Here is a 25,023-nt window from a genome sequence, read left to right as displayed (position 1 = left end):
CCCTGACATCATGAAATAGAAACTGAAAAAAAGCTTTATGTGGCTGCACATATAACGGAAACACTACACGTCATGCATTCAAGGCACATTCGTAACAGTGGACCTCATAAATGAGTGGGCACTGGAAAAGAGTGAGTCACGCCTGAGACATGACACAAGTGGCCTTTTTTACTGGCACCACAAATCATGGCATAACTCAGACATTAAGGGATCACTGTAAGTGAGAAGAGTATATTGTGTAAGAGGGAGAATTATGTTACGATAGCACTAACCCTGATGGGATACTGGGTTAAATGTTTCTTCTTCCAACCTGACAGACCTGGTTTGGGTTATAAATGTACTTAAACAAATCAAATGTCCATTGAAAGAGGTTAAAAATAGCTCCAGGAGCAGATAAAATCAACTTAGTCTTCATTTGGCTGGTATTAATTTACCTATTGTGTAGCCTGGAGCAGTTCTGAAAAGGCCGGATATTGTCATGTTCAGATTTCTTTTTATAGCATGTTTTAAAATGAAAGTCACAGAGAGTTTCATGATAAAAACAAAAACAAAAACATTTGTTGCTAAATATTAAACAGGCAGGTTTCTAACAAACATCACAGCAACAGTAAAAGTCTAAATACATCAGCTCAGTTTTAACTTTAATTTCCTTTTTTTTTAGGCTGTTGCACTTTCAGTGGAAAAATGAGAAACTGCCTACATTTAAGGGGTCAATGCAGCTCTGGCCTGATTCGGTTAACTGGGTTACTGGCCTGACAGTTATATAGGACATTCTTACTGCTAGAGCCAGTCGTATTTTAAGCTAACTGGGATTTGTTTAAAAAGCCAGCAGGTTGATATGGAGTGAGATAAGACTATTCATTACTTGTACTTCCACTGCACAGAAAGAGTCCTGACTCTTGCTCTGTTGTTAATGTTGATATACTTGATGAGTATGAGTCGAAGGATCACCACAGAGTTGCACATTATTATGAGTTCACACAGAGAAGTCTGTAGTCTCCGCTCAGTTATTATAACGCAACTCAGAAAAGAGTGAAATTAGGCTGATATATAAGGAAACCAAGTGATTTTATCTGCCTGGGAGGGGTTTAATCTACCTCTGCTGGCTGCCTAATTTTTATAATCAGTGTTATTTTCAAAGAAAATATGACTAAAATGTAATGGCTCCAGCTTTTGTAATGAGATTTGCTGCTTTTCTTCATATTATATCATTTAAACAAAATATACATTTGAAGAAGCATTTTCTCTCCTATTTTTGGATATTGTTTTAAACAGGAGAATAATCAGCAAATTAAGCGATAAAGAAAATGATTGTTATTTGCAGCCCTGAGTACATGTATGAAAGTTCGCCCTGGGATATATTTAATAGTCTAGAACAGATTGGAAAACACCAGCAGAGCACTACATGCCTTTAGGACCAGAAAGCCAGTTCAACACACTGCAATACAGCAAGTGAAGAGGCCAATAATTGTGATGCAGGAAAGCTGAGCAACAGCACGCAACGGCAAAATGACAGAGCAATTAGAAAAGCTCAGAGTGTAATTAAGCTTGACAATGTGCCCAAATACTCCCTCCGAAGTCTTTTCACAAGGTCAGCAGCAGTGAAAGGTAATTGGTGGTGAGTGATGAGGAAATAACGAACAACTGGAGCCATTCAGTGCAGAGATGCAACGAGGGCTGGGCGGTGTGGCCTAAAATTTACACCATGGTATAATTTGAAGCGTGGATGATAATGTTACATGTGACAGCATATTCATTTTCTTAAAACCACTGCAACCAATGCCGTCCCACATAATTTGCAGATTATTGTTTTCTGCTCGTTGTCTGACTTTTTAAAGCTGAACCGTGTCCACACAAAGGAAGGTGCACTGGTCTTTTTTTTCCTGTTCAAGGTGCCGTTATCCTGCCTCGCTGTTCTGTGGGACGCTGCAGAGGGCTGCCTCCAGAAAACAGGCCAGAGATTAGGCTGTAGATTATAAAAGCTGGTATTAAAACCCCAGCAGTTCAAGATACTGAATGTAAGTACAAATATCTGCTGTTGACATGGTAAAACCCAAACTGTCTCCTCTAAATAGTCTACTTTCTCGTCATGGGTCATTTTCTCTTTATATGTGCATATTTTTCTCCCCAGTTGTCATGTATTGACTCGTCTTCACACCTTGAAGAATGTGGTGTAGAGGGAGAGAGAGAGAGAGAAAAAAAACCCAAATGTCCTCAAACACTTTTCACCTCCTCCAGATACGCAGAAAAGGCCACGTGTCCCAGTTCCTTACAGCTGCATGCCTCAACAGCGCACCTCTTTATGGAGGTGGTATGAGGAAGACAGAGGCAGGAAGAGAGATCCCTCTGGCTAAGGATGATTCTGCAGTCAGCCTGTGACATGTCAGGACTTCTCCTTTTAAAATGACTTTATGGGCTCAAGTTTGGAGAATTGTTGCTCCAAGAAAAGCACTGACAATGAAAGCAATGGCGTATGCAAAGATGTTTAATTTCTGTTAAACTGTGAGATAAGGATTTAAGTACTACTGAGCTCCAGCTGACTCCTCTCTGAGTGGGCTGAAACCTCGTTAACATCTATCTGATCAGTCCTATCATCTGGCCCTAGAGAAAAGCACCTCATCCCAGCTGTTCCAGTTGGGCAGCTCAGTAACTAGCTCTGAGAAGCTATTGAGGCTGGCAAAATGTGAAGCGAGGTGCTGCTAAAAAAAAAAAACTGTGTTCAGACAGCCAGGCCTGGATAAATAAAAGTGTGGGTAATATAGGGAAAGTGGTGCAAAATGGAAAAAAAGGGGGAAAAACTGCATTGCACAGGCGTCAGCTGCTGTAGCTTGTAGTTAAAATGACTCCTGGCAGTTTTCCATCCACTGGCTTCCACTCTGGGGATGAAGCAGTACGGAGAGAGGAGCCTGAGACAGAGACTGCTGGCTGTGATTACTTCAGTGACCATGCAAATCCTGCAAGGTCATTCTGCTCGGCACGCAGGGAGGCAGAGAGGTAAAAGGAAAACAAAACTCTCCGACAGTTACGCAGTAGAGGGAACAATTCAACAGGGAGCTCGAAGAAGACACTGTACCAGACCACTATTTTCCCAAACATGTTCCAACCTGAATCAAAAAGTGAGAATTTGCCCCAAGAAGCACTCGGGAGCACTAATGCTGCCAGAGAAACAGCTTCCCATGAATGAAACAGCAATACAGATCCACAGAGAAGTCCATTTTCGTTTTGAAACAAACACAGAGCAGAGAATTTCTGGTGACACAGCCCTGAGCTTGAGTAGACCTGAAAAGATCAAACATCTTACATCACAGTGCGTGACTTGTTGTTGTCCTGTTGACTGAGACATACTGTGCTTCACAACAGAGGCCTGGTGAGACCGATTGTAAAGTCAATCTTATATTTAAGTGTTTGTTTATTTTCATGAAAGATCAAAAACTATTTTGTCTAAACTGGGAACAAGGGGCAGAATCCCATTCTCCTGTGCTCCTCTCATTCAGTTTTATAGATCCAGTTATGTGCACTTCCAAAGTTATCCTCTGAAATCGATAACCTTTTAGATGCTGGTGGTTTTTAAGACATGTCTGATCTTGTTTCATTACTTACTGGGAAAAATAAAAATAAAATGCTGACGTGCCTCAGCTACACATTGGGTCAGGGTAGACGAGGTTCTTTCATTCTGTGAAACTGACCGATAACAAATAACACTGTGTGATCTGACTTTGAATAATGTCCGAATGTCCTTGGGGAAAAAAATGCTTGCTTTTCCCTATTCAGAATACCAGCCATTCACTGGGCCTGAACCTGTCTTTCTGGTCTTCAATGCAAATGAACAAAAGTGTGCATCTTGTCTCTGGCCTCTGAGACGGCAATCCTGAGCAAGGCACCAAAAACCTGATCACAAACCAGTTCAATGAGACAAAGGTGGGTTCACTGAGTGTTCTCTATGGGATTTTACAGACAACTGCAACAGAACATCATTACACATTACGCAGATAGTGTGAAATGATATATTACATCTATTTAACGCTTAAATAATCAGAAGGCAGGAGTAGGAGGAAGAGAAAAGGGAAGAGGAAGCGGAAAAGGCAGGCAAGTCTCCTAGAATAATCTACTAATCTAATCTGAAATAGAATTATCCCACAGTTCAAACAGGAGGGTAAGGAGCTGACATTACACCTAGGAGAGCTGGTGCCAATTCCACAACATGACTCTGCAGGTCCATCTACTCATTCTGTGATCTTTGGTCTCCCAGACAGCGTGTACGAAATCGGATTTCTTTACAGATCATTCTGAAACGTGAAGCTTGTTCAGGACACCGACAGCGTGGGCAGCAGGCAGACGTTCACAGCTGCACAGCTGCTTAATGACGGTTTGACAAATAAAGACAAAAGTTGCAGAGCTGGGTTTGAACTTGTAGCTACGCAGTTAATGTTTGAACTATTACGCAACACTGCAAGCTGCTACCATTGTGCTGAGGAGTGAGCATTTCAACAAATACTTCTAACACGAGTCTAAACATGTCTTAGATAATTTATGATTAAAAACCAAATAAGGAGGCCTTGAGCTATGAAGAAACTCTAGAGCCTGTTTTATCTCAAACAAATCAAAACCCTACAAGACCTTAAAGACGAAAGCATTTAGTTTGTTCATTTGTTCAAACCGTACCAACCACACCATAAAACCAATATTTAGATGATCAGATCCTGGATGAATGCTTCACCCAACTGTCTGAAAAAATCAGTGATCAAGAAGCACATGCACAGCTATAAATTCTCTGCAGATGCTGAGAAGCTAAAAATAGAACAAAAAACAAAAAACTGATGGGTTGAAAAATGAAGTAAATATATTACAATATAGGAGAAGTCAGAAACACGTGTCTCCCTGAAGGATAAAGTTATATAGAGAGAAAAAGTCGAGGTGCACGCCAGCGGCAGGCTTTGTTTATATTTCATTTCACATGAGATCTGATGACATGATTTATACACGACCACAGGTTTATTTGTAACTAGATGTTTATTTACGATGAAAAGTGAGAAACAGAAACAGAAGCTTTCATCAGCCATTCGCCAAGCACAGAAGCAGAGCAAAGCTTAAGCACGGATCATCTCGTCATTGATCCCTGACCAGTTCATATTACTACCATTCACACACTGTTCTCTTTATCCCATGACCTCTGCCCTGTGCAACTGCAACATCTCTGTAACAACCAGCCTGGAGCGCCATACAGCAGAGCAACATGTGAAGGGTTTAAAAAAAAAAAAAAAAAGTAATTTACTGAAGATGCAGTGACCCACTGACCTCGAACCAGTGATGTCCATAAGAAACCCACTGTAAGCTCTGTGGAGAAAGTAGGTCTCTATAACTGAAGACTAAACCTGCCTAACACGCATTGTCCTCTTTTAAGCTTTATCTGCAGAAGCCCATATGACGTATGATCAACTCATTCACATGTTCCCAACGGTAGATTCCATGTTCCACGCCTCTGGAGCTGAGGGAGCTCTTATCCTTATGTTAGTAATGGTATAGAAATGATTTACAGAAACACAAGGAAGAGAAAAAAAATAAAATAAAATACAAGACAATATGTAAAAACATGGAAGCTCTGACGTCAGTTTCTCCACTTCAAACCAATCAGAGGTTTGCAGACAGAATTAGGGATGATGATGTTATCTTTCTGTGCCAGAGCGAGAAAAATGGCTACAACCACCAAAAAACAGAAAAATGCCACAATAACTGAGTGTGGATAAGATCCACACAGCTGCACTTACAGAAATACCAACTCTTAAATCAGTGCATTTCCCTGTTTGTTACAGCAGCTTCCGTGTCAACTGAAAATAATGTCAACTGCTAGACACGGGTTAGTGCTAACAATTTCAGACTGGATATTTAAGTCAAACCAGATAAACCAGGTGACCCACATTCCCAGTTCCTTATAATCTGAGAATGATCAAATCACTTTTCCAAACTTTTCCACAACCAAGTAAGAACAGAGTGTGAGTGGGCTACATCACAATGATCAGATTAAAACTAGACTAAATGTAAGACCAGAAATATCTTGTTCCCATGTTGCCAAGTTAATCATCTCAGACTCTGAAATTCAGTGGGGGCAAAGTGCACACACAGACAGCCCTTTATACTGCAAAGTGAGAAATTATAGTGCACACTGTCATCAGCTAGGCAAGCATGAGTACACATGGGCAGGGCCACAAGCAAACCTTTATTTATATTGGACCGGGAGATTATATGGTGCAAACGGTTCCCTGTCATTTAGTGGCTGCTCAGATCAAGGTTGGTTTGGAAAGGTCTGATCTCACTTTACAAAGAGCAGTCTTTGAAAAGTGGCAATAACAAAGAGCCCTCTTCTCATGCATTAAGAACTGTGCCATGTTATCCTAAAATCCAATGATATGTCCTTTAAGTGGTATTTTGTTTCTTTAAATGCTCATGTGGAAATTTAATTTAATTTCTTTTGCTGGAAAGTAACAGGAGATAAAAAAAAGGGAGAAAGTGTGGGAAAGGATTTGCCAAACTTTGCTGTCATGTCAGTGTAATGGAAAACACAATTAAAATAAAATTAAAATAGAAGCTACAGTATATCTGAAATCCAAATGAATATCACAGAATATTTTGTCCTGTCTGCCACTCCTCCTCCTCCTCCTCCTCCTCCTCCTCCTCGTCCTCCCTCCCATCATCTCTGCTGCCCCAAGCTCGTCTCACCAGCCAGCTGTCCAAACAAATGTTACGTAGCTGGCGCTTATGTAATGAAGCATAGCAAGTGCTTAGCGCATCCTCTTAGCGATCCTGTCGCATGCCGTCACCACTTCAAACATCTCAGCATAGAACTGAAGCTCCAGCCTGTTCCTTCAGGCTACTGATCTTATGGATTCAGTGAAAAAAGTGTCTGGGGTCTCAGCGATCAATGCCATCGATCACCGTGAGCACTCCGCACTGAACGAACGGATAATAAACACACGTCTGCCCTGAGCCTGTGAACAAAAGCTGCAAGATCAGCTGCTGTGTGTGTGAGAAAGAGGAAGAGAGAGAGGGGAGGGAGGGAGGGAGAGGGACAAAGACAGCGAATGGGGCAGAGACAGAAATACAGAGCTGAGAGAGAATAGTCACATACAGTAAGCTCTGAGTGCGTGTATGACTGAAAGCTTCTATAGATAACTTTAGTGCTCAACACTCTCTGCTCGCATGACCGGATAAAAATATCGGTGCAATATGTGGTGGCATGCGAGACAAAATTTAAAGCAGACGGCACTTCTCTTAAAGACAATTCTCTTAGAGTGCAACCAACGCTAAAAGCAACAGTGCCAGCTGGCATGTGTGCATGTGTGTGGTAAAGAGCTTCCTGCTACCTTTAAAGCTTTGTCATGAGTTGCATTTTGTTAGAAGTATTTACAGGCTTCAGTCGCTGTGCAGTGCATTACTTTGATCCAACAGAATACAATACACTGAGGGTTGTGCTGACTTGGCAAAAAAAAAATAAAAAATGCACATGTCACTGCATGAACAGAATGACTTCTGCGGCATCTTAAGTTGACTGTTTCTGTATTTTTGGGTGTCGCTGCTGCCAGTACACATGCACAGATAAAGAAGCTGTCTTACCGTCTCATTCTCATCTGGGTACATACTGTCCTGTAGCTGAGCTGCCGCTGCAGAGGAATAAGTGTAGTAGCCGGCGGTGCTGACGAGGACACCGACGATGCAGAGAAACACAGCAGCCTCTGCCTATTCACAAACTCTCTCCCTGTCTGACATGTCGCTGTGGCAAACCAGACAATGTCATTCTGAGGCCCCACACGCAGTCAAACACACACACACACACTCTTATTCACTCACACGTTCTTACATAAACAGATAGAGAGAGAGAGAGGGAGAGAGAGTGTGTGTGTGTACAGAGCTCAGTGATGCTCGCTCTCCCCGGGCTGCAACAACACACACCGCTTGACCTGCCCTCCCATAATGCCATAATGCCGCTCTGCACAACACACAACGCAGGACACCCCAGCTGACATAATAAGCAACATGCACGAATGTGGACACACACACACATGCACAGAAACACACACACACACACACACACACACATCCAATTGAAGCTCTCAGAAGGATTAGGAAAAGCTCCATAAAGTGAGGAACAGTGTGCCCCCTGCCCCCACACACACTTCTCTTCTTTGTCTCTAATCAAAGAAGTCATACAGGGCATGGTAAAGACTTACACTGGATTATCCCCCATAATCGGTATCAAGGATATTTATTATGCTGCTGACAGTTGTGTTTTTTAAACCTTCCAGCAGATCAGGAGTCTAACTTCCGTCAGTGAGGGTGTGACTCATCACTCCTGCACCTCTGGATGGAGTCCTCTTCACAACGGGGCAAAAATCAAAGCCTTCTCTTCTTGATCAGCATCTTTCTAATAAAAGTCTATCTCTGTATTTAGTGGCAAAGCTGCAAATCTTCAGATCTCGGTGCAGTTTCCCGACACAACTCCCACAATCTTGTTCAAATGCAAATGTTTGGAGTGTTAACTTGACGGGTAAACAACACCTCTGGGTTTTTTTTTTTTGTAAATTAGACAGCTGTCCTTCAGTGATAAGTGACGGGATTAGGGATGCACTAATCTGACATGCTGGATAAAGGAGACCAGTCCACATTAAATCTCTTTCTCAGCGTCATTCTAAAATTCATTTTTTTCCCCACTATTTATTAATGGACTGCTGACTCGGCTTTTAAAAGCACAGCAGTCTTTGGTCTCATGGTAAAAATGACTGCAGTGAGGAATAAAGACTTAACTGAGGTATCAGATCAGGCACTGAAAAGGTCTTCAGATTGTACAATCTTTATGAACAGAAAACAAGTGTATGTCATAATAATATTAGTGTTTTATCCAAAGAAAAGCAGACGAAGGCACCTGCCAACCAGGGAGAGCGACACAAGATGATATTTGTCAAGTGTCAAGACATTTTTCCAAACCATCTATAGCTATGAGGAGCTCTCCCTTTAAAACCTGTGGTTTAACTGGGCCACTGCAGGTGGTGTTTGCAATGGGAAGGACAGCTTTAGGTAATAATGGCTTTACTGTATTTTTGCAACAATGTGATGAAGTAAGCACCATGATTACACAGGTAGTTGAATCACTGGATTATCCAAAAACAAAAATTTGCATCCACAGATTTTATCTACCAAAGGTTTGTGGTCTGAGTTGTCAGAAAAAGTGCATGTATCATAAAGCCCTCGCACAAATGTGTACAATACTGAAGTATCTGCATTTTAGGAAGATAATCTTTTTTAAAACAAGGAATAAGTGCACATATAGCTTTTTTTTTTGCAGTGTTAAAGGGAGTTAAAACTGCAGTGCTAAACACTACAAACAGCTTAATTAAACTGCTGCCTAACAGCTGGAAGAGGAGCAGGTGAATTTTAAATGAAAGAAAAAAAAAAAGGAAAAGAGAGAGAGTGTCAAAGAAAGACAGAGACACAAAGTGAGGGTGGCAAACCTGGCCCTGCCCCTGCTCTGTTACACAACAGCCAAATACACTACAAAGGAGTGGGTCAGCTGCCAGACTGCCTGAAGCGCTGTGTGTTTGTTTGTGTGTGTGTGTGTGTGTCCCAGGTTGAGAACAGTACAGAACAGTACTATAAACCCCTCAGGGCTGCTTCATAACACCGGCGATGAGCACACAAACCGACACTACCACAGTCTGCAGTACTCCACTGAGACTTTACTGCTTTTTCCCCAAATGAACTGCTGTTTGCTGACGGAGGTTTTCCTGAAAGGAGACATCTGGGAAGTCATTCTAAGGCTCAAAGCCCAACATACATCTAAATCCTGGTGGTGCTAATGAATTTCATGGCAGGACAGACAGACGTTATAGCTGAAAGGATCGGAGGGTTTAAAAAATAAATCACGGGGAAATAATTAACTAATCAATATAATTAGTTTTCAATGCCCAAAATGTGTATGTTCCATCTTCTCAAAAAGAGTAAGTCTTAGAGTAAACACTCTCCAGATTAATGATGAGGAAAATAGCTGTTAGTTGCAACAGTCATCGGGTTGGCTGAATAGTGACCAAGATGTGAGAGAGGTGGGTTTGTGACAGAAGGTCACCACTTGTGATCCACAAACAATCCGACAGGAAACATGACCGAGTAAGATAAGATGAGAAAGAGAGAATATAAAAAAAGAACTGAGGTTTGAAAAAAAAAACATGAGAACCATTTAAGCAAATGTTGGGAGATGACAGTAAGTCTGGGAAAGTGTGTTGATTGCTTATTTAATTTCAGTGTTACTTACACTCTCCTCCTGTCAACAGTTAACGTCACAGTGCCCCTAAGTGAGGTGTGCAATGGCTGCAGTGATGCTGCTCAGTCGCCAGCAGCACAAGCAAAAACAGAAGAGGCTAATGTGTAAACGGCATCAATGGAAAACAAGGCAAGGGTTTATAAAAAAAAAAAACTTTATTCATAGCAATTAATTCATGCTCTATTAAAAGTATTTACAAACTGGCGCCCGTGATTAATATGTTTTCATCTGTGGGTCCTCAGCATGAAAATATTTGTGACCTTCTGAAAAGCAGGAAGACTCCGCGTCTGAATAACCCTGCACTGAGTTCTGATCCTCTGAACTGCCGCTGCCAACATGTGATATAATAAGGCTTTTTAATAAGGCAGAGAAGGAGAATTAACAGTAGTGCAGATGGCCTGGCTCCTATTAACAGATCCCTCAGACTGTGTGTGTGTGTGTGTGTGTGTTTGTGTTCGTGTTTGTCCGCGTACGAACAGATTTGCATGGATGTGTCTGCTCGTGTGTGTGTCTTTGAATAACTGAACAGAAACGGATGAGTGTCTGTAACTGTCTCTGAGGAGAGGATGACTTTTCATCTACATTAATATGCATGGGGTGTGTTCAACCACTTAACGTACAACAAGGTTTGACAGTGTAAAGAAACACACATGCCAACTCCACTTCCTGCCACACAGCAGCAATCAAAGAAATGAGGAAGTGCTTCCTCCAATCAATCATCCCGCTGAGAGTCATTAGAGGTTTTCAGTTGATTACAGCTGTCATAAAGAACGATGGGAGACTGCAGGGTCGGTGGTACCGACTGGGACAATCAAAGGTGTGGGGTACAGAGAGGGGGTAACTCTTAAGTGCCTGTTACTTTCAAAAGTGAGACACTGCGGAAGCTAATAACGGCGTGCAAAGATACAACAACTGATTTACGCACTTCAAATGTTCATCTTTCTGAGGATCTGCTTTTTTTTGGTAATTACAGAATTAAAGGTTCATAAATTAAAGCCTTAAAACAGACACCCTGAGAATGGGGCTAATCCATAACACTTTGAGGGACGCCTGCCATTTTGCATTACATGAGACTACACTGCACTAACACTACGCTTTCCATGACTAAACTCTTCAACAAGATTGCCCTGTTTAGCTCAGTTTAGGTTTTTAATAGTATTAATTCTGTAAAGCTGGGGCTGCATTGTAGAGGTTCAAATATTTTTATACTTCCCCTGTAAATTCCCCCCTATCCACTCCCAACAGCTACAAGACCAAACACTGAGGCGTGATATCACATGACAGAAAAGAGAAGAGGTCAGGGTTCAGCAGCTGGGAGTCGACAGTTGAGGGTGAAAGGGAAAAGAGAAGTCTGAGTGTGACTTTCTAAAACTAATTACATTAGGTTCTTACACACTGAGCATTCAATAAATAGAATACTGAGTGTTTCTCACAAGTGCTGCTGGATTATTATGATCCTAAAGGAAGAGAGATGATGAAAAGCAGAGCGGATGAGGCGGTGCGGTGAAGCAGCAAATTAAAACACACTGAGACCTTGACAACCATTATATTCAGTGGCTGGCGGGAAACATCTGCTTCAGTGGATGCAACGTCCAATCCAGCATGGCCAGGCATCTTAAGACATACTGAAAGTGTCAGGTGATATCTCAGTCGGTAACTCGATCAATGGCTGATGGGCTTAAAAGAAATTCAAGTGTTGCGACAGCTCTGTGCTGTTTTTCCAAACATGCCTGCACTGTTCCTTTCATTTCTGTGCTGCAGCATGTTTTCTGTGCATTACATGGTTTCTGCCTTGGATGCAGTGCACAGTGACAGATGCAATAGGAGGTGGGGGACAGTAGTAATATGTGTTTATGTGCTATATGTTATTTTTAACCAACACCCTACCCTTACATGCTGATCTGTCAGTAATTCCCAAAATGCAAATGTAGTCCAAACTTCTAACCTCAGCTAAAATCTGACCTGACCATCAGCAAAAACTTCAACTCAACACTTCCTGTAGCTACTTCACAACAGATGCTATTATCAAACCCCTTTCACTTTGAAAAAAAGCAATGGGGGAAGAAGAAGTGCGGAGTTGCTGGCAGCAGAACTTTGTCCCTTTGAACAAACTCCTCCCTGGGAGTTGGTTCTCAGGTTTTTACATCATTTCATTAAACAGAACTAGCTCACTTGCTAATTGGCATTTTGCACGCTCATTAGCTCGGCTGCAAACAGGAGTAAGTTCACACAGTTTATTCAAAAGACATATTTGTACAATCGACTCCTGCCTGCAGTGCCTCATTTGTAAAGCAGGTTATGCTCCAACAGAGGAGGGTAAAATAAAACTGTGCAGCACAGCTAATGAGCTCAAGACAGCACGCTATTAGTCAATGGTGCTAATTCATGTGTCAAAGGTTCAGCACAGTTGAATTTGACACTAAAGATTTTCCAGCATTCATGCTCGCTGCAATTCCACCGAAATGAATTGATTTTGTCTTTAAATTTCTGCTGTGACAGGGCCCTCAGATGGAGAGAACATAAACGGAGAGAAATCTTCCAAATCAGATCGTGAGATTTCATCAGAGTTCAGTCAGGAGTGTCTGAGAGCTTTCAAAAGACAAAGAGTCAAATGTCCATTTTGGGCCACTTGTACTGTTCCCCGTCCCTGACGTCCCTGACGCCCGAGATAACAAGGAATGGATGATATACTCACAGGAGCACAATCTAAAAAGTTTCATGGAACAAAGCCTGGAGGATGATGGAACAGTGGTGGCTGCTGGAAGGGGACTATTCACACAAGTAGTGACAAAGTGGGCCCCAGCGTCAGGTCCAGCGCAGCAGATAAAGGCCTGGTAAGGAGCTGTGCTGCTCTGCAGACACACTCATCACGGCCTCAGCAAGTGGCTTATCAGAAGGAAGTGCATGAGCTGGCAATAAGGAGCAAGGTCTGGCAGCTGGAAACACAAACACACAGCTCCGCTTTCTGCATTTACACTGCTGCTTTGGTTTTTACGTTCAGTGAATCTAATTTAACGGTCACTCTTTGGTCACGCTGCAAGAAAGGAAATGATGAGGCTGAGGTAACACGCGAGAAGACAAAACATGAGACCAGAGACAGAGGAGAGGCAGGGTCTGCATGTTCTAGGAGGTCATGACACACCCATGGTGTTATCACCAGCAGCCTGCTGCAGAGGACAGAGGAAAAACAAACAAGCAACACACTGAGATTGGGTTTCACATCACCAACGCTTACCTTCTAGTTCACATGAGCTTAGTAGGAATATGGGTCAACCTGACCGAACAACAATACATCAATAAAGGAATAGTTAGTGCTGACAGTTCCCTCATTTACATGTCCTTCCTGATACAGGAAAATCCTGGATGAGGAAAATTATAGCAGGAAACAGTGGATTATCACACCAAGGCTGCTTATAAAATGAAAACAACCATCAGGGTTTTAACTGGAAAAGTATCTGAGGGAGAAGGAACCAGTTTAGCCTCGTGACCGAAGAGGTTTTATATCTGTTGTGATAATTGCACATGTGGATTAAATGACTCACACTATGAGAAAATCACACAAGCAAAACAAGCTTGACAACTCTGACCTTTCTCCTGCCATTTATATGGCACACAGAATGGCCGAGGAAGGAAGGAACACCAGTGTGGACTGAATGGTTTCCAGAGAATATACCAACCAAAGTGTGCATGTTCATTTTTAGATAACCTTTAACAAACACATCATAATGAATCACGGTTACGTCAGTGTGATGTATCACTGTGAAATCAGTACCTCTGAAACTAAAGTTGACAAAGTGTTAGTGAGGAGTGGAACTAGGGGTCCAAAGTTAGACAAATATGGAGTTAGTTTGTTCACAGAGAAACATAAAAAGTCATGTATCCCAACACAAATAACTTCTTAAAGTTGTGCTAGATGACTACTCTTGTTTGCCATGGTACCAAGGCAGAAGGAACATTCATGACGTTAGTGTTGGTATCTAGGTCAAAATTCCACAAACTGTAAAAGTCCTATTCTATACATGTGTAACTTGAACACAACTTTAACTCCTATTCCCTGCTTCCCACTGTGACATACAAAAAGAGGTCTACACCCAGTGGCAGCGCCGCACAGACCCGGTTTCTATTTTCCCACTGGCTTTTGTTCAGCAGCAGACTGAGCTAATGATTTCAGGAACAAACACCCCCACTGACCACGCTCACAAGTTCAGAGCCACCTCATCTCACTCAGGCGTTTCTGACTGAAGCTGCACTGGCTGCTGGAGTGACAATTTCACTGTGACCCAGTGAATCATCTTCCTACAGGAAATGTTTTATTTTAAATATCACTACTGTTAAATTATGTGGGCACCAATAGAAACCAAACACACATCATAGAAACATCCAGAAAGTGCAAATGATCCCCACAGCTCGAATGCAGACGCCACTTCGGTGTCTACTGTATCTTTCAAGTACAGCAGACAAAACAGCTGTCTACAGATGTAGACAATGGTCTTAAATCAACAAATGGCTACAGATGGTACCACTGCATGACATGTACATCTTGGTTTTTAGTTAAAAACAGCCTTAGACTGATGTTTAAACTAAAGTAATACCAAGTGGAAATGATCCTGGAATGAGCTAAGAGTGAAAACTGGGTCTTAGAACCAAAATTAGCTCCATGTTTCACGTGTATGAAAACATTTGACCACACAAGAAAAAAAAGTTTTAAATTTGTGTGATTTTTACCTGGGGATGTTCGGTGGACGAGCTGCTCAGTTCATCTCCAGACTCTGAGTCGTTGGTGGGTCTCTCTTCCCCTGCAGAGTCACAGTGTTGGGTGCTGTCCACGTCCAGCGGGGTCCTGGACATCACTGGCGATCGAGCTCGGGTACGGGGCAGACTGAAGGACCCTCCTTTGTGGGCAGGTTGGGAACCCCCGCCGTGGACGGGGTTCTCAGGCGGAGCTCGGTCGTGGTCTGTGGGGATGCTGGGAGCGTGATGGTGATTACTGTCCCTGCGTTGGATGGGGGGACTGAAGTGTCCTGAAGAGGCAGTTTGTGCAGAGGGTGAGCGCCGATAGTTGGACTCATGCCTCTGAAGGTTGTCAGCAGACCGGTTTTGGAGTCCCGTCTCTGGATTGTTTGGCTTTATCCAGTGCCCAGCCCCACTTTGGGCAGGTGCGTTGCCGGTGGCAGCAGGATGATGTGGGATGGGTTTAGGAGGTGGCATGAGGGCTTTGCGGACCTCTCGGACATACTGAGCAGGTACATAAAAAGCTTTAGTCCCCTCTTCTTTTTTCACCTGCCACCAGTCCTCATTGGTTTTCTTGACCAGCATATAGCATTCCCCCTGCCGGATGGTGATGAGGCGGTCCTTCGACTTGTACTCATAGTCGTACTCCACCTCAATGTAAACCTGTCCCGGGGCAATAGGCAGTTCGGCCATGATGCCTCTGACTGTCCACCAGGCAGTTTACCGCAAGAGGAAGATGTTTATTAGCATGGCTTCATGAGCAGACCTGGAGAAAAACAACAGGGGTTAAAGTAAATTCTTATTTTTCTACTTTCTATTGTCCTTTTATAATCTATACCTGGGCCTTGGGTACTGTAGTGGCCTAATGCTTTAATACATGTACCATGTAATGTCCGTTTTTGGAAACAGGCTGAAGATTTTTGTCAAATTAAAGCAACACACCAAGTTTATGTCCTCTAAAAATGCTATTCACTCAGTATTTGCCTTAATGTCATAAATAGAATCTACTTCTGTAAAAACAATGGCTAACTGGCATTACAGTGAAAGTGGCCTTTTGTAAGGGAGCTGTCAGGCAGTGCATTAGTTTACTTTCCATTAAAAACCTAATTTTACTCCAAGATTAACAGACTGGGAAAAAACAAAGTTGAGTGTTTTACATTTCTAGCAGCAATGGCAGCAATTTCTTTGGAATAAAAAGAAGAAAAACTAGGCTGTAAGCATTAGCAGCAATGTCAACCAGCAACAGTCAGAAAAATTTGTTTCAAAACTTATTGAATCGTAAAATTAAAAAAAAAACTGAAAATAGTGAAATAACAATGGTATACTTCATCACCTTAAGCTTTGGTAATATATATGTATAAATCCCCCTTCCTTTCCTGTCCTATTCCCTCTTACACAACACGCACCACAACAATGACACAAACAACCATGTCTTTTAAAGCCTAATACTCCCCTAACCCAATCAGAACAAATGAATGAGATACAAACTGAAGGACTTTAATCCTCTTCAAAGGCTGAATGTACAGTGCGCTCAGAGCTCCGGAGCAGCGCATAAGATTAGACAGAAGGAGGGGAAACATTAATGTGACTCACATGGTCTTCTTACAACACTGAATCTCTGTCTTTATGGCTAACTCTGTCCTTCTCCGTCTCTGTTCCTGTCTGCTGATGACAGCAGCTGAGGCATGTCGCTGATGAGTGGAGACATTAGTGAAATCACACACATACTTTCCTGCTGAAGTCACGCTCGTACACAAACACACACATGCTCTTACAACATGAGGTGAGGCTGCAGCACACCTTGAGCAACCTGAACCTTGAAATGTCTCTTTTTTTTTTTTTTAAGTAATAAAAAAAAGGCTCATAACTCAACTGACAGTATAAACTAGAAGCATGTGATGGAGCCAAGCCTTCGTTTAAAAGATATGTTCTATCTGCAGTGATCTGCAGAGGGCAAACATGACTTCAATAATAACAATCCAATGGCCAAATAATGATAAACACAGAGGCCAAAGCAAAGAACATGTCTCACTGAAGTTATAGTACACGTTTAGCCCGTGGGCAGGAATGTCACATGATGAGATCTTGTCATACTCTGTGCATGCACCTGTACATGTTTCAGATTGTTTTTTGGACACAATCTTCTAAAATTTCTATACCAAAGTGAAATTCCCATAGTACTTGTGTTTCTCACTAGCTCAAACATGGCGAGTAATAAATAGAAAACTAAATCCATCTCAAACATTCTAATCATTACTGAGACCTCAACGATGTTTATACTCAAAGGTCTAAACTGAAACATGGCAAAACAAAGCTCTCCTTGTTGTAATAAGGCAAACCGCATGTTGTAGTATGCACTCCTTGGCCTTTCTAAAATTTAATCTAATGTCCCCTTCCATCCAAAACAAAACAAAATGAGGTTGTGTGTACTTTTAACCTCAGCCGGGCAACAACCCAAACAGTAGTTTCAAAGAAAGTGGTGTAGTCTGAGCCTCATCTGATCTAGATGAGGTGGCAGGATGTTACAATGCCAGGAGCAGTTAGAACAGGATGTTACAGTGACAGTCGTAACTGTAATCCCACAAAGTCAGAGTGAGTCACATGCAGCCCCAACTTTCTTACAAACCCGACAACCACACAACAAATCACATCCACTGCCAAGTTGTGTGTGAGCGTCAGACAGACAAAATCCTGATGGGTCTATTTAGGAGGCCTATTTTCAGAGAATTAATTTGCCAGGCTGTTCCTAACCAGTGTGTGTCCAAAGAATACGTAATTACCATAACATGGGAAGTATCCACATCACACGCACATAAAGCAACATGAGCTATAGCCACTTGATTAATTCTTAAATCATTTCAAAGTGTCGTCGCCATAAAAGTGTCATCTTAACAGCAAACGTGGGTCAGGCAGCCGTTATGTAGCATTTCTGTGGCATCTCTGTTGACTTTCAGTTGTGCACTGGCTTAATAAAGATCTCTGATTAGGTGTGATTAGTCCAACAGCACCTGGATTACTCCCGATGCAGTGACTGGAGGGATAATATCACCACGGATTACCTCGCTGGTTTCGGCTAACGGGCAGTGAGGGAAATCTCAACAAATCCACTGGCTGCGCAGACCATCCATTAGCCAAATGAAACAAAACACTGACTCACATGCTAATTCACAGCTCTCGGTAACAACACACAAAGCACGCCGGGCTAATGGAGCATTAGCTTGGGTGATGGGCGTATCATGACAAGAACTGGCAGCCTTACTCATTAACCTGTGACCTCCTAATTCAGCTGGCTGGCCTGACAGGAAGGAGACTGTTTCTTCTATTTCTATCTAATCCTCGTGCTGAAGACACGTGGACTCCAGTGCACAACAGACAATGAACCCACCTACTAATATTTAGGGATGCGATTAACAAATGTTTCCTTTATCAACCGACCTGCTGGTTCATTTTCCCACTATTTTCTGCCATTTTAAACAAACAATTCACTAACTGAGAAAATAAACTTAGACTTATGGTTGATGCAAATAAGCTCATTATTTTTAAACCAATGAAACATCAGAAAAAAAAAATCTCTTTCCAAATAATATCCTAGCATTAATATCAATTTAATGAAAAACCATGCTCTATAAATGCCACTACCTGAATGACTTAAGCCTACAAACGCATATTAATTGAGGCTTTCTGAGTACCTGTATTCTTCATACTGAAAAGCATTTAGAAGGTTAAGTACGTGGGGGCTGTTGTCTCTTTCACTTATCCCTCTCTAGATTAAGTGCCAGCATCAACACCGCTATTTAGTAGACAGCATAAATCTTCTCAGAGTCCAATCAGCAAAATCAGAGGACTTGCCTTAATTTAATGTGATGGTAATAAGATTTACAGTGGGGTTGGGGGGGGGTAGCGAGTGAGCAGGAAGAATTAAACCATCCAGACTAACAGAACATGAAGACAGGGCCTCGGCTGACATGTTGGGAGCGATGGGAAAGCAGAAGAGATGTGTCTGGGACCGTTTGAACTGATATGTGCTTACAAAAAAAACCTGATGTTGTCAGCACATGTAGGAAACACACCCTCCCATTTTCTCCTGCCAAAACAAAAACAGGAAGCAGCACCTTCCAAAGGGTTTTTCATTGTAACTGCATGAAATGCATGGACAACATGGACGAGTGAGGCAGCGGAGCGACTACTCTGCATCAGGTCTCACATGACTCTTGTTAGCCAGACTGCCTCCATCTAGAGTGGGTGGCCGCTGATTACTCTGAATGAGTTACTTTCACACAGAGCGACTGTCATGGAGATTTTTAGAACAAAATCAAATAATAATGAAAAACAATGTGGTAACTCATGCTGTTGAATCTACACACAATTATTACCTGAATCTGCAGCTCACCTCAGCTTTACAGCGCATCATAGCTGGTTTCCACCATTTGTATATATGCACAGCCAAACTTTTTTGATTCACTCTCATTGCTCTCATAGTGGCATTATCACATTAAGCAGCTGTTTTAACTATATACTATAAAGCTAAAAACAAAACAACAAACACTGGACATCAAATGCTCAGCAGATAGACAGACACAGTTAGCAACTAGCTGGTGAACACAGTGGAGAATTTAGCAGCTAAAGAGCCAGATCTTCAGGAGCGTGTGTGGCACAAAATCAGAGCTAAAGCAGTACAAATACTGGACTCACATTTGCCAGATGCATAAGAACAGGACTCTGCAGGAATCTTGTTTAAATACTTTGATTAGCAAACACATTTTCCACCTCCACTACTGGGGTGGCAGCAGATATCCCAGAGACAAAAACATCTCAAACCCCTGCCACGTTAAACAAAGACTATCCGCATGCCTCAGTAACTCAAGGGGTACGAGAAATGCACTGACTCTTTGCCACAGTAAAACTTTTGAACAATTTCAATCAAGAACAAGCAGAAGCGGTAAAGTAGTGCACTGTGACCTTCGCATGCAGCCACACCAAATATAGGTCCATGGTGCCCTAAACAGCTCGAATTCAGCACAGGCTGTCCCACTTAGGCACCTCTCACCACAACTTTCCTCAAAACTCAACTCCCCAAGGTCCCCTGCCACCGTCAGAACCACAGTCTGTCACACTTCAACAAACCACAGCTGCAGATCACTTAAAGTGGGCATCGTGAGAGAGGAGAGAGAGGGGAGCATGCAACATAACAAAAAAACACAAGAGGAACATGTTTAAAGGCAGGTAGGTCACCCACTGTAGGGACGACAGCAGTCAGTGGAAAATTCAATTCAACATGACATCAGCTTCCAACAGTACAGCAAATCTTTCCTCACACTTACTGGAAAATAAACCAGTTCACCAGTTACAAGCTGCATCACAAAGTCATGGGTAAATGATCTATGATGTGATTCATGGTGTTCAAACAAACTGACTGTTATTTTTTTCAACAGAGAACCAATTTTGACAATCAAATCAACAGCTGAAACCAAGGTTCAATATATTAATTTTCATTCTGATGACTTGACTAGTGTATGAAATGTCACAAATCAGCAAAAAGCGCCCGTCACAGTTTCCCAAAGCACAGAATGATGTCTTAAAAGTGCTTTTTCCAATAAAAGTCCAAAACTCAAAAATATTCAACTTACAAGAAAAGGATGAGCCAATCCTTACGTTTCATTCATCCCTTATCCTTTTAGTAATGGTAATAGTAGTAATAGTAATTTTCATGAATACTTTGAAAGTCTTATAATTTATAACAGGAATTTGTCATTGTGGTTCTTGTTGTGAGCCAAATTATTGTACCATGACAGGTTGATTTCACTGCTGACAGCTAATCAAGTTAACCCACAACCAAGTAGTTAGTGAATTTCACATCTTTGTCTGCTAACGGCTCAACAACTTGACGGTACAAAACAAAACAAAGTCCCATGGGGTTATAAATACACCTCGGTCAGGCTTTAGTCTTGTGTTTGTTCTCTGTGCTTTGATAATGGGTAATATTCCCTAAACGGATTAACTTTAAAGTTCCTGGCATTTGTAAAGCGTTCCTCTGAACTTTATTAGCTACGTGACTACTTTTGTGCACTTTCCGTGCGGCTGCAAATGTCTTACCTTTAACCTACGCTCACGTTCTGTGATCAACATCAAGTTTCTGACAGGGCGTCCGTCCTGGAGCTAATCCACCGCTAACGTTAGCTAGCTAATTAGCTTTCTGGCTAAAACATTCCTCAGTGTCCCAAACACCGCCACACCTTCACGTACCTTCTCTGCGGGAGTGAGACGCTCCGTGGGGAAAAGAAAACGCACACACACACACGCAAAATCCTGGATGAAGCTGAATTCCCGCACACTTTCCTGTCGACCGACCACCGTGTGAAACTCGTTCTCCACTTGGTCAGGTTAGTCAGACTGAGGCGCTCCCGTTCTCCCCTGTGCTTCCCAGGCCGGTGTAATAATCCACTGCAGTGCTCGTCCCCGTGCACTCACTCCTGCTCTCACAACTTCGGCAACTACATTCAAGCGAAGATCGTCTATTATGACGACATATTACTCAACTTTTTTTTTTCTCCGGAGAAACGCTGACTCGCTTTCCGGTCTGTGGACACCCCAGAGTAAACTTTGGCGTTACCATGGCGACCACGGCCCGAATCGAAAGGTCAAACAACAAATCAAATCTCGTATCAAAACTGGTAAGACAGTCGTCTGTTCATGTAAACCGGTAAACTGCTAATGCCTATCACCGCTATGTGTAGTTAGCATAAACTTCCATTAACCCGTTAAAAGCTGCGCAATGTTTTCGACGAGCGGAAAATCGCTCAGAGTGAGCGCTCTCGGCTAATTTGAACTCTATGGTCCGAGCACGCAGGTGTGCAGGGCGCAAATTGGGAATCAGCGCCACCTGGCGGCGGTGATACGGAGCTACAACCACAACGGCGGAAAAGACCAACTTCCAAACCCAAAAACTTGGAAACTATAACTTTGCTATCAGTTAAATTAATTAGGGAGAGTCCTTCGAACCATCACGACTGCAGTTATGTTAATAAGTCCTTCACAAAACATGCCTTGTTTCTCATTTTCTGTCATCTTAAATGTTAGTTAGAAATGTTAGCAAGGCATTGATAAAAGGTTCTACAACAATCCATCAACTCTATGGTCATAGATGTGAATTAGCAGTTTATAACTGGATTTTACAACAGTCCGATGGCGAGACCTCTCTAATGAATTTACATGGTCTGCTAAAAAAAGACAGAAGGCTTTTCCACAACCTGGCAACCCAGAAGTGGTTCTTGTTAGTGACTTTAGTGACATTAGTAAGCAATTTATTACCAAGCAGTAGAGCCTTTAATCACAGTTTGTATACCCTTTACATGTGGCACCTTCTCAGAAAGTAGTACCAGATTTCAAGGGGCCTAATATAAACCATGATGAACAGATCAAGCCCAAGAGCTCACATGGATACTGGGCCATACAGCGTATATTCTTCATAATCCACGAACCTTTCTACAATATTAAGTGTATCAAGGTGACTGAAAATTCATTAGTAAGCTTGTCAACACTTCAGCGTTATAAGACTCATAATATGTTTGCTTCGCTCTTGCAAAACAATTAGAAAATCTTAAACAGAAGAAGGACCGCGAGATGGAAGTTTTCTCATAATTATTTAATCACACATACATTTACATCATGCAGTCAATCCAAAACTGTGATCTCATTAACTTCCCATCTCTGTCCATTTCAGAGCCCTGCTATTTGTGCCCCAGTTCTCCAGGAATGATCCAGTACCTTGTCCACGGATGGATCCTCAAAACTGTCCTTTTAAAACTGACCAACTATTACACAGTAATAAAAAAAAGTGGATACACTTTTGTTTGTTTTTAATTTAGAATTAATGCAAAATTCATTTTAATTTGGGAACACACCACAAATTTTCTTTGCTGTTTTTATCGAATATTTTTGCCCCATTTCATATCAAGTTTTAGTGGAAGGTCAAAGGATAAACATTTTGAGGTCCATGCTGCAAAGGCTTAACTAATCTAGAAGATTACACAGAGTGAACAAACCATCTTGATAGACACCAAACACTGTCCTGTCATAGATACCTGGGAGGTTCTCCTCCTGGCAGCTCGTAAAAAGTATTTATTACTACTTAAATTATTTGCTGTCAACAAACAGTTCCATTTACAGGACTTTGGAAACTTCTCTTTTCCTCCAGTCAAAAACAGCCACATATGGAGTGTTTTTTCTGAGTGCAGATATTGTGAAGAAGTGCTATTAAATCCAACTTTCCTGTTACAAGATGACAGGTTTTAGTATGACATCTTACTAGAGAAAGCCAAACTCCCATCCCCCTTTTGAAGCTACATTTGCTCCACTAGTCTCAGCCAAGAATGTTTTTTTTTCCCCAATAGAGGTTTCTTTAATTTTTCTGTCTAAAAGTGAAATATTTATGTTTACATTCTAATTTAAATATATAATATGGTGCTGGATAGTAAAGTTTTACCATATTGACATCTTACAGGGAGTTTACTGCACAGTACGTCAATAGATACCCATTTATCTCTGAATATTGGTAGAAAAACTCCTGTTTCATGTTTCAGCTTTTCAGAAAGAGCAATGAAAGAAGTCCTCAGTGAGAAAATAGACCAAGTTAGTGAAGCTAAAGCCAACAGAAAAGAAGGGCAGGACTTCGTATGGCAGGATTACCACTGCTTCGACACCCTGATCACAACTGCCAGTCGACCGATATACAGTGTATTTTACAGTATATTGCACTTGCACAAGATGTTAGTGTTCTCATGCTGGGGTTACAATCACAACAAGCTCTTCGCCAATGCACTGGGGCTTCACAGGGTTAAAAATAAAACAAACAAAAACAAAAAAAAAACAAAAAAAACAAGCTGTGGTGGGAATTAAAATGAAAAAAAAAAAAGAAGAACGCTAAAAAATACATCAAAGACAACAGAACACAAAATATATCCTACACCCCTGACTAGATTTAGTTAAATAAACCCTTCCTCCAGGTGATAACAGAAAATTGTTGTGCAATTTTAGACCCTGCTCTCCTGACTGGTTGATCAGCAGCAAAGGTCTGACCCATCGACTGACACCCCCTGCCTGCCGTTCCCCTTCAAATACGCATCTACACGATCTATGGAACAATGAAAGAGATACAGTACATGAAACCCAGCAAAACACATTGCTTTCTGCAAATTTACAACCAAAGGGGCACGTACAGTTACAGGTCCAAAATCTATAAGAAACAACAAAAAGGGTGGGGGAGGGAAGACAAAAATAAAGTATATATAGAAGCGAGGCACCCTTGAAAAGAAACCTTGATACGACAGGGATCAAAAAGAGTTCCTGACAAGTCAGGTTTACAACAAAAAAAAAAGAAAAAACGGTCCTGAATATCCGAGTGACGGGAGATAAGTGAGTGACAGCGACCCAGCTAGGACAGGACAAGCATTGTGTGTGCTATCTCAGTCTATATGCCTGCAGTCTATGTGCTCCAATGTGCAGAGATATAAATAGCATCCATTAACACAGCATTATTAACCACTGAGAGGAGTAAAAACAGTACATTTAGCTACTTAGCATAGGCTATGCTAGGTGGAAGTATGTTTTGTTTACCGGATCATTCTCCTCTTTCCTTCCTTCTTCCTACATTCTTTGCATCCTTCTCATGAAGTCACCAATAACGAGTATAGGTTTCATTTTAACTTAATGATAAAAACAATTGGCCTCCACAGGTATTTAGTTAAATACATCTACAGTACACTGTCTCACGTCTTGGCTTTTTTTTATTTTTTAATCCTCCTTTTTAGCCGTTCGCCCGGTTACCGTTTAGTTCTCTCTCCAGGGAGGCTTGTGCAGTAGTGCCAATTTTACATCTGTACAACAAGACCGGACAGAACAGTAGTGCTCAACGCCATCTAGTCAATTCAAAACCGTACAGTTTTTTTTTGTAGTTTTTTTTTCCTTACAGAAGCATGTAAAATCTAGCC

General features: G+C 41.8%; 1 protein-coding gene across 7 annotated transcripts in view; it reads right to left on the bottom strand.

Moving 5' to 3' along the window:
* The window catches only part of LOC121192957 (rho GTPase-activating protein 12-like), a 45,107-nt gene extending 23,591 nt beyond the window's left edge, over positions 1-21,516 (bottom strand). For 4 of the 7 annotated variants that reach the window (XM_041055018.1, XM_041055019.1, XM_041055020.1 and 1 more), the window contains exons 1-2: positions 21,281-21,516; positions 15,032-15,803 (exon numbers count right to left, since the gene is read on the bottom strand). In XM_041055018.1, coding sequence (XP_040910952.1) covers positions 15,032-15,730 — 699 coding nt within the window. In that variant the 5' untranslated portion in view covers positions 15,731-15,803; positions 21,281-21,516. The remainder of the gene's footprint in view (positions 1-15,031; positions 15,804-21,280) is intronic. The other 3 variants (XM_041055023.1, XM_041055024.1, XM_041055025.1) reach the window with 1 other exon arrangement.
* Between the last annotated feature and the right edge of the window lie 3,507 nt (positions 21,517-25,023).

The sequence above is a fragment of the Toxotes jaculatrix genome, chromosome 14, assembly GCF_017976425.1.
Source record: "Toxotes jaculatrix isolate fToxJac2 chromosome 14, fToxJac2.pri, whole genome shotgun sequence".
Lineage (NCBI taxonomy): Eukaryota > Metazoa > Chordata > Actinopteri > Toxotidae > Toxotes > Toxotes jaculatrix.
Note: the sequence above shows the minus strand (reverse complement) of the source record. Positions and strands in the feature narration are given on the sequence as shown.